General features: G+C 48.5%; 3 protein-coding genes across 3 annotated transcripts; 2 read left to right on the forward strand and 1 right to left on the reverse strand.

The window, feature by feature from the left end:
- The first annotated feature begins 1023 nt into the window (after positions 1-1023).
- Positions 1024-2542, forward strand: LOC136520903 (chaperone protein dnaJ 11, chloroplastic-like). Its single transcript, XM_066514581.1, has one exon. The coding sequence runs from the start codon at positions 1640-1642 to the stop codon at positions 2030-2032; it is 393 nt and encodes a 130-aa protein (XP_066370678.1). The 5' UTR covers positions 1024-1639; the 3' UTR covers positions 2033-2542.
- Positions 2316-8156, forward strand: LOC136524709 (thaumatin-like protein 1b). The gene is made up of 3 exons (XM_066517974.1): positions 2316-2373; positions 6651-7377; positions 8000-8156. Exons 1-3 carry the CDS (start codon positions 2316-2318, stop codon positions 8154-8156), a joined length of 942 nt encoding a protein of 313 aa, XP_066374071.1.
- Positions 8157-9261: 1105 nt separating this feature from the next.
- On the reverse strand, positions 9262-11225 carry LOC136522112 (uncharacterized). The gene has a single exon (XM_066515902.1). The coding sequence runs from the start codon at positions 11209-11211 to the stop codon at positions 10681-10683; it is 531 nt and encodes a 176-aa protein (XP_066371999.1). The 5' UTR covers positions 11212-11225; the 3' UTR covers positions 9262-10680.
- Between the last annotated feature and the right edge of the window lie 7043 nt (positions 11226-18268).

The following is an 18268-nucleotide window of genomic DNA, read 5'->3' on the forward strand; positions in this document are numbered from 1 at the left end:
TATTTGTTCTGTTCGCTTGGGTGATAAGTCATTACTGAAAGTATTATTGACTAATTTGTTGTGAGAGAAAAATATTATTCGTTGACTAAAAAAGTAAGTCTCATAAATCAAGTGAACATGGCGATTATTATATTATACGACAAATAATATCTTCGTGTCTAAAATCTAGTTAGCACTATTGATTTTCCGGCGACGTCCAAGTCCAGCGCTGCTCCCTCCACCGCACAGCTGTTCCGCCGCGGAACGGAGGGACCCGCGCCGCGCGCGGTGCACCGCACGCGCTTCCCACCACGCTTTCGCCGTCGCCGTCGCCGTCGCGGCCGTCCGAGCGGGTGGTCGGCACATTAATTCGCCCACTGCTTTGCATTTCCAGTGGATAACATGGAGACGTAAGCTGAGCAGGGAACCTGGCTCTGCAACTTTCATTTCTTCCATTCCATTTAGGTCCGGTTTAGTTTCATGATGTAAAGTTTTAGATGTCATATATTGGGTGTCACATTACATGGAGTATTTGGACTAATAAAAAAATAAATTACAGAATCCGTCAGTAAACCGCGAGACGAATTTATTAAGTATAATTAATCTATCATTAACACATGTATTACTGTAGCAACACATTGTCAAATCATGCCTAATTAGGCTTAAAAAGATTCATCTTTCAAAGTAGTCGCAATCTGTGTAATTAATTATTTTTTTAACCCATATTTAATACTTCATGCATGTGTCCAAACATTCGATAGGATAGGATGTAAACTTTTGAGAGAGAAACTAAACAAGCCCTTATACACATAACTAATGATGTGGAGATGGAAAGATATGGAAAGATATCATATGCTATCTGTGAGAAGTCTTGTGGGTTCAGCACATTTTAGGCCTGTGGCCTGAACTGAAATGTTCTGAAAACCGCGCTTTCCTAACATGTGAAAACTGAAAAGCTAATGGACACAGACACAGCAGCAGGGTGGATTAATGCCAGCAACATTATCACCAAAACAAATTAGGAGAAGCAAAAAAAAATCCTAAATTTATGGCCTGACAGAAAAAAAATGAATCACTAGGAAGCTGATAACATTAACGGCCGCAAAATCAGCAGGTTAGGCAGTCAGTACTCCTAATTTCCTACTAGACGATGAGCTCCGATTCAGATAACCTAAACAACAAGTTTAGCACACACCAAAAAAAAAAAGGAGAAGAAGATAACCACAACAATAGGGACAGTTTACCATTGTTGCATCCTTTTATCCTGTTCCTGGAGGGACCGAGGAGGGAGTTGGCAAGCCACAATGATGGCTGCTGCCGGGTCCAATGGCGAAAGCAACAGCTGCCAACGCAGGCAGGCCGCAGGCGGGCAGGCACACTGGCACAGGCAGACGCACACTGGTGGATGAGTCAGCAGAGTGAGAGAATCTCATCTCCATCTCCATCCTCCCGCGGATAAGATCGAGAGGTGGACGCGCAAGCGCCACCACAAGCTCCTCGCCGCCATCGCCCTATAAATCCCACGGCGCACCTCGGAGTCCGGCACCGTAGTCTTCTCTCCCTATCTTTCTTACTTCCTCCTCGACGACGACGAAGAAACACTCCAAGAAACCAAGAACACCACACACGGGAGGCAGGAGCACTGTGAATTGTGGAAACAATGGCTTCGTTTGCATCGACGGCGGTTCTTCCGACCTGCGGCGCCGGGTGCGGCGCGCAGCGCGGCAGCCGGTGCGTGGCCCGCGCGTCCTTGGTGGCGGCGCCGGCTCCGGCGACGGCGAGGACGCACTACGAGGTGCTCGGGGTCGGGGCCGGCGCGAGCAGGTGCGAGATCAAGGCGGCGTACCGGCGCCTGGCGAGGGAGGTGCACCCGGACGCCGGCGGCCGCGGCGACGAGGGGTTCATCCTCCTGCACGCTGCGTACGCCACGCTCGCGGACCCCGACGAGCGCGCGCGCTACGACCGCGCCGTGGCCGTCGCCGCGCCGGTCCGGAGCAGGGCGGCGCCGGCGGGGTTCCGGCAGCGGAGGTGGGAGACGGACCAGTGCTGGTAGTGGTAGTAGCAGCAGCATAGCACCACCGCCACGACACGTAGCTGCGCCGGCGGCGGAGTTGCCGGAGCGCTCTCGGTGGTCTGGTCCGTTCCCAGGGCCAGTTGCGACCGAAGGGCCCATATTGAAGATGGCCCACGTGGAAGCGGCCCACAGGAGTTGGATCGTGGACTCTATGGACCGGAGGCTTCGTCGGCATCTCGCGCCAGAGCTGGCGCTGAGGATGATGCGGGCAGAGGGAGTAGACTAGGGGACGACGCCTCGCTCTCTTCGCGTACATCTTGCCATGATAGCTGCACGAAGAGGCATTTTTAACATCTCTTGTGTACTTGCTACGCTTGTAAATATTGGCAATTCTATGCGAATGAACGTGGATGTTCATGTACGTTCTTGTTTCTGACGGTAAATGACCAAAGAAAACAAACGGTAGTTCCATATTACAAGTATGGGCAAATGATGTGCTGAAGATGACAAGTTTTATTTGGTTATTAATAGAGACAGGGAATTATCGACTGCGCTAGAGATCACTGCACGTCTACACTCTCTCTAATAAAAAATATATATAATTAATGGGAAGTTCAGATTATACACAGCATTTGTTTTTTTTTCAATCTCATATACGGAGTACTCCGTTCCAAATTATAAGTCACTTAGATTTTTTTTACATCCTTTGATATACATCTAGATATAATATATGACTAAAATCAAAGCGATTTATAATTTAGAACGGAAGGAGTACTTTGTACTCATTCCCTAGCTGGACCATTTTCGGGAGATTTTCAATGCCATATACAGACCACCGGATAAGAGTAAGGACATACTAAACCGAGACGTTTGAACACCTTCAAATCGGCTCTTAATGAATTGGGAATTAAGGGAGGTGGCAGAAACTTTACTCGGTGGAATGAAACGGCCAACCCAACTGTTACCGAGAATGACCTTGTCTTCTGGTCTCTCTGCTCGAGCGTCGCCGGGCCAGTTGCGAGTTGCGAGTTGCGACCGATGGCCCGTATCAACCGGCCCACAGTAACGGAGCCCACCTGAAAAAAAAAGGATAGCGATCCAAGGCCCATGAGTTTCCTCAATCAAAAAGGAAAAAAAAAAGAGTTTCATCCTGGCCCAAAGGTTTCGTCGGCCTTGGCGCCACAACTGAGGAGCCCTGACCATGGCAGAGCCGCCGCCGCCGCCGCCACCGTGGATGCTACGGGCGGCGACGGCGGCTGGCTGAGGAGGCATTTTCAACATCTCTTGTGTGTACTTCCTGATCGGCTTGTACCCATATAAATATAGCTGTATCTTTATCATGTCCTTTTTGGTCTTGGATTGCATGGTAAAATTATCCAAGAGACGGCAAATATGAATAAATGTGCTGACGATGACAAGGATCCAGATCCAGTCTCCTGGGTTTTGGTGTGCAATATAAAAGACAGGGCAAGCCAACTAACAGCTCTGTCAGTTTAGCAGCCATGTCATTTCTCTCTTGGCTGCCTTGTGCTGCCCCTTAATCCTACCATCCAGGCACCGGAGCAGAACCAAGAGCCTGCACCTTCTGAAGTTTCAGCACGGAACTTAAGTGAGCATTTGGATACGAATACTGCTCGAATTCAGTTCAACCTATTGGCAGTCTGATGGCTCAGCTGCTGAGCGATTGGCGTCTCGATCATGTCCAGCTCAGGCTCGCAACACAAAAGATTGACAAAAATAAAAGGAAAAGTCTACATCGCCTCCTCAGGTTTGGAGAGGTGTCTACTTGTCGGGTTCATAAACTCAGGGTCCCCGATGGACCCGCTTCTCTACAAAACTCGGCCCAGCAGACGGCGCAACGACAACACATGTCTGGGCCGGCCCAGATACACAATGACAGGCCAAGACCACGATCCGGTCCTCGATCGGATCCTCCGGCCAGGAGATCTAGTCGAAGCCCCGACCTCTGGGTCGCGGGCTCCGCCTCACTCGACCCTCTTTCTCCGACCGAGGATACGCCGGACCTCTGCTCGCCTCTCTTTCCCGACCGACACAGTCGAGGCCGACTGGGAACGACCGACCGGGGACGCCCGCTCGGTGTGGACCCGGGGAGCAGGCGGAGCAGATAAGGTAAGGCGCTCAAGTCAACCGTAATACCGAGGACCGTACCCTGCCATACCCTGCACACCTGCTGGACGGTGCCACCAGGCCATGACAGACGGACACTCTATAACCTTCCAGACGTGTCAGAGCATAAACAGTATTGTGGACGCCGTCGTTTGCCGTACCAGGCAAACACGGTAGAGCCCGCTAGGCGCGTTTGGGCATAAACAATATTGTGGGCGCTGGCAGCCATCCCGCACTCGAATGCGTGAGCAACAAGACTAGGCAGCACACGTATACACTCTCTCTCTTTTCTCTCTGACTTGTAAGGCCATTCCTTTCAACTATAAAAGGAGATGCGCTCTCTCCTGTAAAGCTCTCTCGCTCGCTTTTTCTCTCTGGAAGACTCTCCCGACGACTCGAGAACGCAATAGCTCAACAAGCTCTAGAGACACACAGAGCATACGCTTCAATACTTAACATACGTTAGAACCCCCGTCACTCTCGGTCACTCAGTTCAGAGTCCGACTGAGCCTCTAACACCCCCTTCTCATTCCTTACTCGTTTGTAACCCCACAGCAAACTTCGAGCACCTGGGCTCAGGAATAAAGTCATCGACCGACTAAAATTGGTCGTAGGGCACGTTTCCTAAACCAGTATAAATCTTGTGTCATTGAGTGCTAGGCCACATCCGATCACAATGCACATCAAAACTACAAATGTTTACTTGTTGGTCACTTTTCGCACCGACACTACTTAAACCCCCAAAGTATAAAACCAGGTATTGAACACAATAAAGTTTGCAAAACCGGTCAATTTACCTCCTTGGGTGGTTTTGCTAGGCGGTTTTGCTTGCGTGGTAGTGGTTTTGCTTGTGTGGCAGTCCAGGCTAGATGTATTGGACACGCTGGCGCTTGGGCCCGCTCGTCAGATGCCTGTTCGTTCCCAAATACGCATGCTCAGGGCGGATGGAGCAGGGGCGGCGGCGTGAACGTGGCGGATGGAGCGGGGGCGCCACCGGACGGAGCAAGCGCGGCGGCCATGGCGGCCGGGGGAAGCAGCTGCTGCCATGTCTCGCTCACTCTCCCTCTCTCTGTCATGTCTCAAGCTCTCCATCTCTCACTCGCTCTCCCTGCCTGCTCTCTCTGCTCGTCGCTTCCATGGAGAGCAGCAGCCGCTGAAGGCCAAATTTTGCGAGCTCCACTGCACCATCCCCAAATTAGTCGCAACTGTAGCTTCACCTTGAGCCTCTCTACATCCTAGGCCTAGCCTCGCTGAGTTTCTTCCAAGGTAAAGGCTGCTGCAAGCGTTTTTCGCATCGCCGTCGCCATACACGAGCCAAAACACAGAGCTCCCTTCGCCTATCAAATTTGGCCAGCTCGAAGCCTCCTAGTTCAATTCCTTGCACCAGTGCATAGCTGTGGAAGTTGCCTAGCTAACGAACCCACAGTGAGAGCTAGCCACACCCTGTCGTCAACGAATTTTGAAAATTCGCGGCCACTGGGACGCCGTCGTGGCTGCTATTAGAAGTTTTACTTTGAGTCATGTAAAGTTTTATATAATCTCGTTGTAACTTTTTAGTTGTGTGGCAGTAAGTTAACTGTCGGTCTGCTGCTCTCCATGGAAACGGCGAACAGAGAGAGCAGGCAAGGAGAGTGAGCGAGAGATGCAAGCACAGCACGGCGATAGCACAACACAACACAGGCAACATCAGTGCAGCATAGTGCAACGCATACAACGTGTTCTCACGCCTCTGGGTGGTGGCTCGGTGTAGAAGCGGCAACATCGGTAGAGGAGCCCAAGGGAGGGGCGCGGGAGGGGGGGGAGGCCACAGACTTGATGGCGAGCTCACCTCGGCCTGCAGCGGTGGCCACAGACCTGATGGTGAGCTCACCTCGGCCTGCAGCTGAGCACTGCAGTGGGAACGGCGGTGGCACTGCGAGCTCCTAGCTCGTGTATGGCGAAACTCAGCGAGGCTAGGCCTGGGAGATCATCGCTACTATGGTGTCTAGGGCACTGCCATCGCACCACCTCGAGTCGCGCCTCCGAGACTTCCACCGTGCGGCGAGGCTATGGCGGGAGGAGCTAGAGGTCGAAGGAGCTGGAGGTAGGGGATGACGGTGGAGACCACCTATTAGTGAGAGGACCTGTCACTTACAAGAAGGGCCCACTCGTCAATCGTCCACATCAGTATCAGAGTCCACCTCAGCGCACTAGCGTGGCAAAACCGTCTAGCAAAACCACCCGAGGGGGTAAATTGATCGATTTTGCAAATTTTAATATGTTCAATACCTGGTTTTATACTTTTGGGGTTAAATAGACACTTCTCCAAACCTCAAGATGACGTAGACCTTTTCCAAAATAAAAGAAGAAGAAGAAGATAACCACATACATGGAGTTTATTTCTTCTTCTTCCCTGAGTCAATGATTTTGAACGTAATTCCCTGAGTCAATGATCAAAATTACCTCTTGCTCTTATGTTGATGCGTCTGAGCTCTTGTTGTTTGATCACAAATCGCAATGTGTTACTGATCAGTGAGAGCATTGTGATTACCAGGAGCAGACGCCGCGACGTTCACCATCACCAACAGCTGCGGCTACACGGTGTGGCCAGGCATCCTGTCAAACGCCGGAGCGCCGCCGCCGTCCACCACAGGCTTCGAGCTGGCCCCGGGGCAGTCCGCGGCCGTCACCGTGGCCACGTCGTGGTCGGGCCGCATCTGGGCGCGCACGCTCTGCGCCACGTCCGCCGACTCGGGCGCCTTCGCGTGCGCCACTGCCGACTGCGGCTCGGGGGCCGTCGAGTGCTCCGGCCGCGGCGCCGCGCCGTCGGCCACGCTGGCCGAGCTCACGCTCGCCGGTGGTACCAGCGGAGACGACTTCTACGACGTCAGCCTCGTGGACGGATTCAACGTGCCGATGCTCGTCGCGCCGCGGGCGTCGTCTGCGGCGGCCGCCAACGGCAGCAGCAGCTGCTGGCCCACGGGGTGCCCTGCTGACCTCAACGCGGCGTGCCCCGCGGAGCTGCGCGTCGCCGGCGCGGGGGGCGGGGCGGCGGTGGCGTGCAGGAGCGCGTGCGAGGCGTTCGCGGCGGTTGAGTACTGCTGCAGCGGCGCGTATGGGTCCCCGGCGACGTGCGCGCCAAAGCCCTACTGCTTCTTCAAGGTCGCGTGCCCCTCCACCTACAGCTACGCGTACGATGACGCCACGTCCACCTTCACCTGCGCTTCCGCGGCCGGCGGCGGCGGCTACGACGTCGTCTTCTGCCCCAGCGCGTCCAGGTAACATCACGAGCAAATTTGAAATGACGTTTCAAATCAAAATGAAGTAAAAGTCAAACGACCGGTTCAAATCAGCAACATTTTGGTCAGTCTGATGGACACGCGATTTTACGTCCTTGTTCATCCGATCGATCCATTGGTTAGTTTCGACGCAACTAGTTTTGAGGTCAATCATTTTGCTTGCGATCGCCCGTCTCAATCCAATTATTATACTAAAATAAAGAAAAAGGAGGCATCATCTTGACGTGATAGAGCCAGGGCCGTCGTGCGTTTACATGCCATCGCGCAGTCATGATCCTAATGCAATCTTTTAATTTTGATTTGTCCTCATTGTTTGATCCTAGATTAGCCGTAACAATTGCGTCTGACAAAGTCTTCCATCCAATGCTAATTTCTTGTCTTGTCACTGGTTTATTAATACTCTCTCAAAAAAAAATATACATATCTTTTTTAGAGTCAGATTAATTTCAAAATAAACTAAATCTATGAAAAACAAAATCAACATTTGTTTATCTATGTATTTTTTTTATAAGTGATCAAACTTGTGTGTTTTTTTTGGACGGAGGCATTACGTTTGATCCCTAGCCTAATTGTCGCGGTGCTTGCAACCTGGACGATGCAGCCTAAAATCCGGCGGGAATCCCGAGGCGGCAGGCCTGCCGCCCTCAACGATGGAGTTCTCTGGAGACACAGCAGGCAGCTTGACGACGACGAGGGACGTGGTGGCGGCGCTCCTGCAGACGGTCGTCGTCTTCTCGGCGATGGTGGTGGTCATCTGATCCCAACGACCATCGCCTACTGGCAATGGTTACCTTGCCAATTGGCATGCTTGGATGAGAGATTTTCTTTTCTTTTTGACCCAATTTTTCATAATTTAGTTTTTTTTAAGAAAATTTACGTTTGGTTTTCTGAGAGACGTAAACTTATCTTTGGACCATGTGGGTCGGCGTCAGGACTCATAGCTCCGAGGTAACATGTCTCAGCGCCACAGATCTTGGCTCCAAGGTGCCTAACCGTGTAGGGCATCCTAGGTGACGTTGACGTGGCCGGTACCTCGGAGCCACAGATCTTGGCTCCGAGCTCAACGCCAAGATCTGTGGCTCCGACCTCGGAGCCGTGGATCTTGTCTTCGAGCTCGGAGCCATGGATCCTGACGCCGAGTATGGATTCAAAGGTCAAGTTTCCCTTGCCGAGGCTACTTTCATTTCTTACTCCTTTAGATTTAACAATGGCCAGCCTCAAAACTCAGATGAGGCAAAAGCGGCAGCCGGCAGGATCTAAAATCCCCTTGTATTCCAAGTTCAGGAATGGAGTTTACCAGATGGAGTTCACGAACTTGCACATGCCGAGCTGCCTCATTGACAGATGAGTAGATGACTATAGGCATTGACAGTAATGACAAATGAGTAGATGACTATAGACGGATATCACACACAAAAAAGAACATACGGTCCTTTCGGAGACACTGTAACTCGGTATGGTATCAGACGTGCATACAATCAAGAGATCGTCGACATCTTCAATCTAGTATAAAAGCGGAGAATCGTATCGAGGACGAAAATCATGCTGCACATTTCTCTGCCTCACAGCAGGTAATTCATGTTCATTTCGTTTAGTCTATGCAATAAATAAGCTACCTTCAGGTTTGCAATCACCGGTGCAACAGCAAACCAAACCGGTGAATTGTGGAAAATGAATTGGGTACGGATATTGGTACAGTTCGTACAGAGTCTACAACACCTTCCCAGGCGACTATCAGCTGTTCGTTTGCTCGTATATGATCGTGGATTATAAGCTGGAACAGTATTTTTCTCTCACACCAGACCAGCCAGCAGTAAATAATCCACGATCGTTTACGGCCTGCCGAACAGGTTGTATGCTATTTCTTGGTTTGGATTCACTCGTCTTGGAGATGAGCCTGTGGTGATAAAACACAGCGGAAAAAAAAAAGTTCGCGGATCAGATGGTGAGCTATAAATAAAACGAAAATAAAAATGATTATGCATAAGAATAAACAGCAATATACGAGCATTTTCTGAATTGCTGCTCCTGCTGCTGAAGCCCCCTTGTGGTGCTTAGGTGAATTTTAGTTCTACATTTTAAGGCACATGACTAATAATAGAATAGATGTTCACAAAGTAAATTCTATATCCGCTCATTCTCTGTGGTTTTGAGACTAATCATGGCATACTAGAATGAGCAATAGACCAAAAGAAAATTGAAAAAACTAGAAAGGGATGTCTGAAACTGAAAAGGATTGAACAGGAATACCTCCAGGACCCCAACCTCAAACAATCTTATTCTGACATGAATTCTTGGTTCAACAAGGAAAATATTATTCATCAGCTATCTATATCTATAGTTCAGTAATACTTCACCGTTCACTTGAATGGTATTTAGACTAAATCACTACCTACAGCTTCAACTGCTAGCAAACTCTCAGAAAAGGCTACACATGTTCAGTCTGTTGGACAATCTTGCTATAGATACCTTTGTAAATATACAAATGACATATTCATGTTTAAAGCTCAGTTGACATCAAAATAGTCCTCGAAATATATGCCCAGGATCCAGAATCTTTTAAATCTTGACTACGCACTACTTGAACGTCAGAACTAATAAAGAAATATCCACAGGAGCAGACAGACAGGAACTAATACTACATAGAGCCTTGGCTAAATTCAGAACTAATATAAATTTGACATTCAAAATTGTCAAGGCCAACCACCCGGACCTTAAACAGCTGAATCCAAAAATATTCAAAAGTCCTTGCTCCCTAATCCCATGATCCAACAAAAAATCAAACCTAATTACTGATACAACAACAGCATTACACTGGAATGTGGAAATCCGGTTCTCCTGTGCACCTTGAAACACACTGAATATAATGGAGCCTGCTTCCACACGTTTTAATAACTACCAATTACTCAAAGAATCAAAGTTTTTCTAGAGACACTAGTGTTCACAACTATGCCAGGAACAGTCAGTTCCACAGTTTCAGAGTGTTAACTGACATACAGAACACCAACCGTTTTCAAATTAAAATTTGAGTGCTATAAAATATGAGTGAAACGCAAGTGGTGTATGTCCAGTATTTAATACTGTAGTCCTTACTTGGTGGTTCCATACTGCCATGTAACATATTGCCATATATCTTCAATTCTAAGTACTGCACCTAGCTAAAGTGTTCTATATACAAATAGCTGAAGGTTTAAATATAAACTGGCAATGGCATGTGTGCCAATGTCTGCACGCCTTTTTTAAATCCAGATTTAATTTATGAATTTATCCATTGAAATTCAGCTACAAGCCAAGCAGTTTCTGGAGGTTGGTTCGGATGCTCATGGAGCAGAGGAAGTAGAGGAAGACCATGGAGCAGTCGGTGGGATCGTTCCCGGGCAGTGCGCGGTGGCTCATCCGCTGGACGAGCGGGATGGGCGCGAAGGGCAGCTTGGCGACGGTGCGGCCCTCGAACAGGGAGTTGAGCAGGCCGAAGACGACGAAGAGGACGGCGCCCGACTTGAGCTTGGCGAGCGAGAGCTCCCGCGCAGCGTCCTTGAGGCTGGTCTCGACGCGGTCCATCTTCTTATCCCACGACGAGGCAGGCTGCGCGGAGGAGGCGGCGGCGCCGGAGGAGGCGGAGGAGCTGGAGCCGGACTCCATGGCGTCGAGCTTGTGGGAGTGGCGCTCGATGGAGGCGCGGAGGGAGTTGTAGGTGGCGGTGCGGTAGATGAGGAGCCAGGAGATGGCCTCGCAGAGCACGGCCGTCGCGGCGGAGATGCCCACCACCGAGAGGCTGTCGCCGTAGCGCAGGGAGGACAGCGCCGACGCCATCTCCTGTTCTGTTCTTCGGCCCTCCCGATGAGATGTGCTGTTGCTGCGGCTGTCTGGGTCGGGGAGAGGTGGGATTCTGCACGGGGGAGATGGAGATCACGATTTGGATGCGCAACGAACGCGGGTTTTGTGGGCTTGACTGCCGCGGGGGTGGTTGGCTTTGGCTCCGCGGACGTGCTTTCTGGCCTGCTGGTGCTGGCGCGTGCGGGTTTTGAATATAGATGGCCAACGGGCGGCCCAGGCCGACCCGTTACGGCCCGATAGCCAACGGGCCAGCACGGCACCCCGTGCCTCCCGGGCCGTGCCTCACAGGGTCACGGGCCTAGCCTTCGGCCTAGGCACAGCCCTATGGGCCGATTTCTGTGCCGGATCGGCCCGCGAAGCACGACTAGAATTACGGATCGTGCCAGTCCACGACCCATTACCCTTGCATTCACAAATAGATCACAGTTTCACACATTCATAGAATCTCCAATACATTCACAGATCAGATCACAGTTTCATACATTCACAGATCACAGTTTCATACATTCACATAATCAAAGTCCAAATGTCCAATTCCGATACATTCACAGTTTCATACATTCACATAATCAAAGTCTAAATGTCCGATACATTCACAGATCACAGTTTCATACATTCACAGAATCAAAGTCCAAATGTCCGATGCATTCACAGTCCAACAAAGATATCAAACTCCAAACTCCAAAGCTGACAGATAACAGAAATAACCAAAATGAGTTGTTTAGTGCAATGCTGCTTCATTAAAAACTTTCTAGGTAAAACTCACCCTTGTGAGAAACCCTAGAAAAGAAAAAAGAGTGCAGCCAACTCATAAATAACCATTGTTCAAATGATAGACAAGTCTTTCACAATCACACTCACCTTTTCACAGTCACAAATCACGCACACACTCTCAAAAGTCAAGTCTCAACCTCACTAAGTACCAGGAGCACCACCAGCAGGTTCTTCTTCATCAAGGTACAAGTTCTAGAATGAGTTTTCCAGCTCTTGGTTGTCAACAGCATGCTGTTCTTTTTTTCTCCTAACTCCCAGTCCTTTATGTAGGTCAGCATCTCCACAATCTCTGGTGACAAGCGCCGCCGCTGTTTCTCAATTATCCTACCTGTCAAACTGAAACAAGACTCCGAAGAGATAGTAGATACAGGAACTGATATGATATCTCTAGTCATTATAGACAGGATTGGAAAGGTTAGCTTGTGGTCACGCCACCATAGAAGTAGGTCAAAATCATCCTCATAAGAAGTGGCATTGTCACTGTCTAAGTAAGCTGAGAGCTCACAAACAGCAGAAGTAGATGAAGATGAAGTGGCAGGGAGGGGGGAAGGCCAACAACACCTGATCCACGGCCAAAGATTCTTCCCCATGCCTGTTTTTTCTTACATATATGATATGATGGTTATGCAACCCTTTGAGACCTAGCTACACCAAACTTACTCTTATATTTGTTAAACAGTTTATATAATTTAGTTTTGACATCAGTATAGTATGAACTATACTCAGAACCAGTGTATTCACCAAGTAATTGCAGCACATTAAAGAAACCTCTCATCTTAGCTTTAGGATCAAGAATGAATGCAAATGAGTATAACAGAGGTATGTCCTGCTAATATTTAAGGAACTTAAGCTTCATAGAATATACAATAGCTCTCAGATTTTGATCTTTTTCACATGCATGCAAATGAGAAGCAATCTCTAGGATATGGTGCAAAACAAGTGGACTTGTAGGATAATAAACACTAGACAGAACAACAGTGAAGTCATAGAAGAGTTTCAGGAACTCCAATAACTTCTTAGCAAAATACCAATAATTTATAGTCAACAATTATAAACCATAATGGGAATTAATGAACACAGAAAAGAGATTCTTGTATGTAACCAAGTGTTTAAGCATCAGATAAGTAGAATTCCATCTAACATCCATATCCAAGCCAAATTTTCTAGATCTAACACCCTTAGCATTACAGTATTCCTTAAACAATGCAATTCTTTGATTAGTGGAATTCAAGAAGTTAATTGTAGTTCTAAAATCTTTTGTGTAAGGTTTCAACCTCTTTAATTCAGATTTTACAATGAGATTAATGATATGACAAGCACAACATTGATGTACAAGACTGTACTTACGGTTACTAGGATCCAAAGGATCAGGTGAAGAATCAGGACCCAAGTAACAAGCAAATAAATGTGTCAAAGTGTTCACAACCTTAGCATTAGAAGAAGCATTGTCTAGAGTGACAGAGAAAATCTTATCAATCAGACAATACTCCTCAACCATAGCAGCAATTCTTTCAGTAATATTGAAAACTCTAGTTTGGTTTTGGTGAATTGATGAAACCCTAAGTTCTAACCTAGTTTATCAAGTGATTATGAGATAGGTAGCACATTCCAAGTGGTGAAGTAAATAAAGATCATGACATGATGATGGCGATACCATGGTGATGATCAAGTGCTTAGACTTAAAAAGAAGAAAGAGAAAAATAAAAGACTCAAGGTAAAGGTATAAGTGGAAGGAGCCAATTTTATTTTGGTGATCAAGACACTTAGTGAGTGTGATCACATTTAGAATCGATAGCCGTACTATTAAGAGGAGTAAAACTCGTATAGAAATACGGTTATCAAAGTGCCACTAGATGCTCTAACTCATTGCATAAGCATTTAGGATCTAGAGGAGTGCTAACACCCTTGAAAATGTTTATGAAAATATGCTAACACATGTGCATAAGGTGATACACTTTGTGGTTGGCACATTTGAGCAAGGGTTAGGAACTTTACCGACGGAGTGTTCGCCCGTAGAGTGCAGACAGTCTGACGGTGCCATCGGTGCTCTATACAGAAAAGACGAAGGTCACTGTAAGTGACCAGACGATGGTCTTGGTAGGACCGGCGCGTCCGGTCAGTGGTAGCAGTGAGCGTGCGGTTTCAGTCTCATGACCGGACGCTGGCATGAGAAATGACCGGACGCTCAGGGCCTGAGTCCAGTCAGTATGACGTATGATGACATATGCAGCACATAGGGGAGACGTCGAGTGACCGAACACTGGGTGAGTCCGATCGAGCATGACCAGACGCGTCCGATCGTGAAAAATCATCTCTGAATGCTTACTAGAAACGACCGAACGCTGAGGTCCTACGTCCGGTCACTTTTGAGCAGCGCGTCTGGTCACTACTTAAATGTATTGATGACCATTGAGATCGGGCAATCAGCGTTTGAAGCCAATGACATGTGGCAAGCATCGGGCGATCGGACGCTGGGGTCCTGTGTCCGGTCGATCTGACCGGCGTGTTCGGTCACCCCGAGTTGTGCCTAGTGAAGGGGTATAATGGCTCTATTTTATGGGGGCTTCTATTTAAGCCCTATGGCCGGCTCTAGCTTACTCTCTTGGTCATTTGCATTGACATAGCAACCTTGTGAACTTAGCCAAAGCCCTTCCACTCATCTCCATCATAGATTCAACATCTTTGTGAGATTGAGAGTGAATCCAAGTGCATTGCTTGAGTGTTTGCATCTAGAAACACTTGGTGTTCGTGTTTTGCTGTGGGATTCGCTTGTTACTCTTGGTGGTTGCCGCCACCTAGATGGCTTGGAGCAGCAAGGATCATCGAGCGGAGGTTGGTGATTGTCTCCGGCTCCGATCGTGGTGATTGTGAGGGGTTCTTGACCTTTTCCCGATGGAGAGCCAAAAGGTACTCTAGTGGATTGCTCGTGGCTTGTGTGATCTTCATCTTGTGTTGGTTGTGCGGCACCCTATTGAGGATTTGGCGTGTGATGCCAATTAGCGCGTGAACCACCAAGTGAGTGAATCACCACAACGAGGACTAGCTTGTTGGCAAGCAAGTGAACCTCGATAAAAATCATTGTGTCATCATTTGATTCCGAGGTGATTGGTCTTCATTGGTATTCATTCTTGTGATTGATTGGCTCCTTCCTCGACATGGAGGTATAACCATCTTGCCCACTCTCTTTACATTACCGCAAACTAGTTGTTAAGCTCTTTAGTGTAGCTAGTTGTGAGAGCTTGTTAGTTTGGTTAGTGTGACTCTTTAGTTAGCATTTAAGAGCACACTAACTTAGTGTAGTGACATAGCTATTGTGTGGATAGAAACTATATAAACTAGAATTGTTGTAGGTGGCTTACAATTTTAGTAGGCTAGCACAACACTTGCTTCGCCTCATTATTGTCTAACCGGTTTGTTAAGTGTTGTTGTAGAAATTTTTAATAGGCTATTCATCCCCCTCTAGCCATTAGGACTTTTCAAATGTTTTCACTAGAATATTTAACCTCAATCGGCCTAAGACCAATAACCCTTTTCTGTAACTCCCAATCAACACTCACACAGTGAGCAACAATACTAATATAGAACTCCTTAGCATTACCAGACCAAATGTTTAAAGTCAAAGCAACAGAAGAAGTAGCAGGCAACATAAAATTCTTAAACTTATCACGGTGTTCAGTAAACAGCTTACCAAGATCTCTAGTGGTGGTCTGTCTAGAAACCTTGGCAAACCTAGGGTTATGAGCAAGAACAATGTAATCCTCCCATGCCTATGTCTCACCTATACCTAATGGAAGGTCAAGCCTAGCAATCAATCGACACAACTCAGATCAAGCAACATCAGGATTGTAGTCCCAGTTATGAACAGATCCATCTGGATTGAAAGAAAGCCTAGACTGAACCCTAGCAGCGTGATCAGCCTTTTTTCCTATAAGATTTCTGGTGCCTAATCAAATGGCCATTGACAGCAGAAGATATGGCAGACAATTTACTCTTACACATTTTACAGATAGCAGCAGTTCAAACCTTTTGACCATTCACAGTCTCATAAATCTCATCAAAATCAACCCAGACACTAGATTTACGCTTACCAAGGCATGAGGTACCATCTGTGCTGTTGGAGCCGACCGACGTCCCTGTCGCCATCATCGACGGCGCCGGCTCCACTCCACCACCGTCGCCACCGTCCAGATCGATCGAAGCAGAGCCGCTACTGACATCGATACCCAATAACGCAGCAGCATCGTCACGGATATCGTCGTCGTCCTTGGGGACCAGCCCTACCGCGATCAGGTCATCGTTGCCGGTGAGTAGATAGACAACATCGCCGTCATCCGCCATGGCGACCTTGACCATGGACGACTGATTTCCAACACCGTTCCTCAATGGTGCGCACGGCCGCCTTGCCTGGTCTATGCCACAGGAAGAGGATGACGAGGCATCGGCAACCGACCTGCACAGAGGAGAAAAATAGAGAGTCGGAGAGATAGAGATACAGATCCAGAGTCAGTCGTTCAGTAAAAGAGACAAGAAGTGGAGAAGATAGATCTAGGGTTAGGGTTAGTGAAGTACCTGCGCAACCGGAGCCCGGTGCTAGAGATGACGAGGGTCACCCAGAGGAGAGACACCGATTAGAAACGACGGCGAACGGCGGAGGAGGGACGGACGGGAACACGATCATGAACTCACATAGTTCACCGAGAGCGAGAGAGGAGAGAGAGAAGGGAGGAGGGTGGAGACAGGGTCAGATAGGCTGATCGAGGTCACCGGAGTCGGGGACGACGAACGAGATCAGTAGATTACGAGAGAGAGCTCAGATTCGCCAAATCATGGATGCGGCCAATGCGCGCGAGAAAGAGCAGAGATTGTGCCGCGGCGAGCCGGCGAGCGAGTGGGGATTAGGGTTAGGGTTGGGAGCGGACTGCGGAGCCGGTCGCCGCGCGAGGCGATTGGGCAAGCGGGGATCGGCTGTGCCACGACGAGCGAGTGGGGATTAGGGTTAGGGTTGAGAGCAGAGAGCGGAGCGGAGCGGGTGACTGGGCGAGGCGACTGGACTGCGGTGCGGAGCGGGCAAGGCGAGGCGACTGGGCGACCAGGGACTCCCCGCTTATATACGCGGGGCGCGGGAGGGGGCGAGGAGGCGGCCTCCTGTTCTGTAGCAAGTCGTGACATGCCGGCCCACGTGCTTGGGGTAAGGCCTAGGCACGACCTGCTCCTCCGGGCCGGGCCAGTCTGGGCCCGCTAGCCGACGGGCCAAGCCAAAAAAACGGGCATTGGGCCGGCCCGACGGGCTCGGGCTACATGGCAAACTATGCTTTTGAATCCATGAGCGGCGCCAGGATCCATGGCTCAGATCCACGGCTCCGAGGTCGGAGCCACAGATCTTGGCGCCGAGCTCGGAGGCAAGATCTGTGGCTCCGAGGTACTGGCCACGTCAACGCCACCTATGATGCCCTGCTATGCACGACTAGGCACTTCGGAGCCAAGATCTGTGGTGCCAAGACGTGTTACCTCAGAGCCATGAATCCTGGCGCCGACCCTCAGAGTCCAAAGATGAGTTTACGTCTCCCAGAGGGCTAAACGTAAATTTTCTTTAAAAAAGACCAAATTGTAAAAAATTGGGTCTTTTTGACATGCTTGGACGTGAGATTTCTTTTTTTTTTTTTTGAGATTTTCCTTTTCCTTTTTTCACTGTGGCAGAAGTTTGAACAGCTAGGAGTTCGATCGAAGAGTTGAGGTGCGGTGTACACATGTTGGTAGATTGAGCCAATTATTATTTTTTGTTTGCTAAATATTAATATTAAGCAAGTAGCGACCATTTTTGTTTGGAAAAGATTCTTCATATTTCAACGTCATGTCCTTACATACAGATTATTCTACGTTAGTACCTACTCTACTCTGTTCTTAGTACCCTGTTCTAAATGGTAAGCCATTTTAATTTTGTTCGGATTCAAGACTATCTAATTTTTACCACATTTATCAAAATTCACATATACATATCAAACAAATAGACAATGAAAATATATGTCACTAGAAACGCGCGCGGCTTTGCCGCGCCCTCCCTTCCGATTAGGCCAGTGGCAATAAGAATATATGTTATGTATTTTCGAGACTTTATCATCATGAAGGTATAAATTTTTTTACCCCTAAAAAGCATAGGTAAAAGTTTATATGAAAATATTGTTACTAAAACATGTGATATTATGGGTGCACTGCATAGTTCTACTCGTTAGGATTTCAGATCAACTTGATTTTCTAATTG

Source organism: Miscanthus floridulus, chromosome 18, assembly GCF_019320115.1.
Source record: "Miscanthus floridulus cultivar M001 chromosome 18, ASM1932011v1, whole genome shotgun sequence".
Lineage (NCBI taxonomy): Eukaryota > Viridiplantae > Streptophyta > Magnoliopsida > Poales > Poaceae > Miscanthus > Miscanthus floridulus.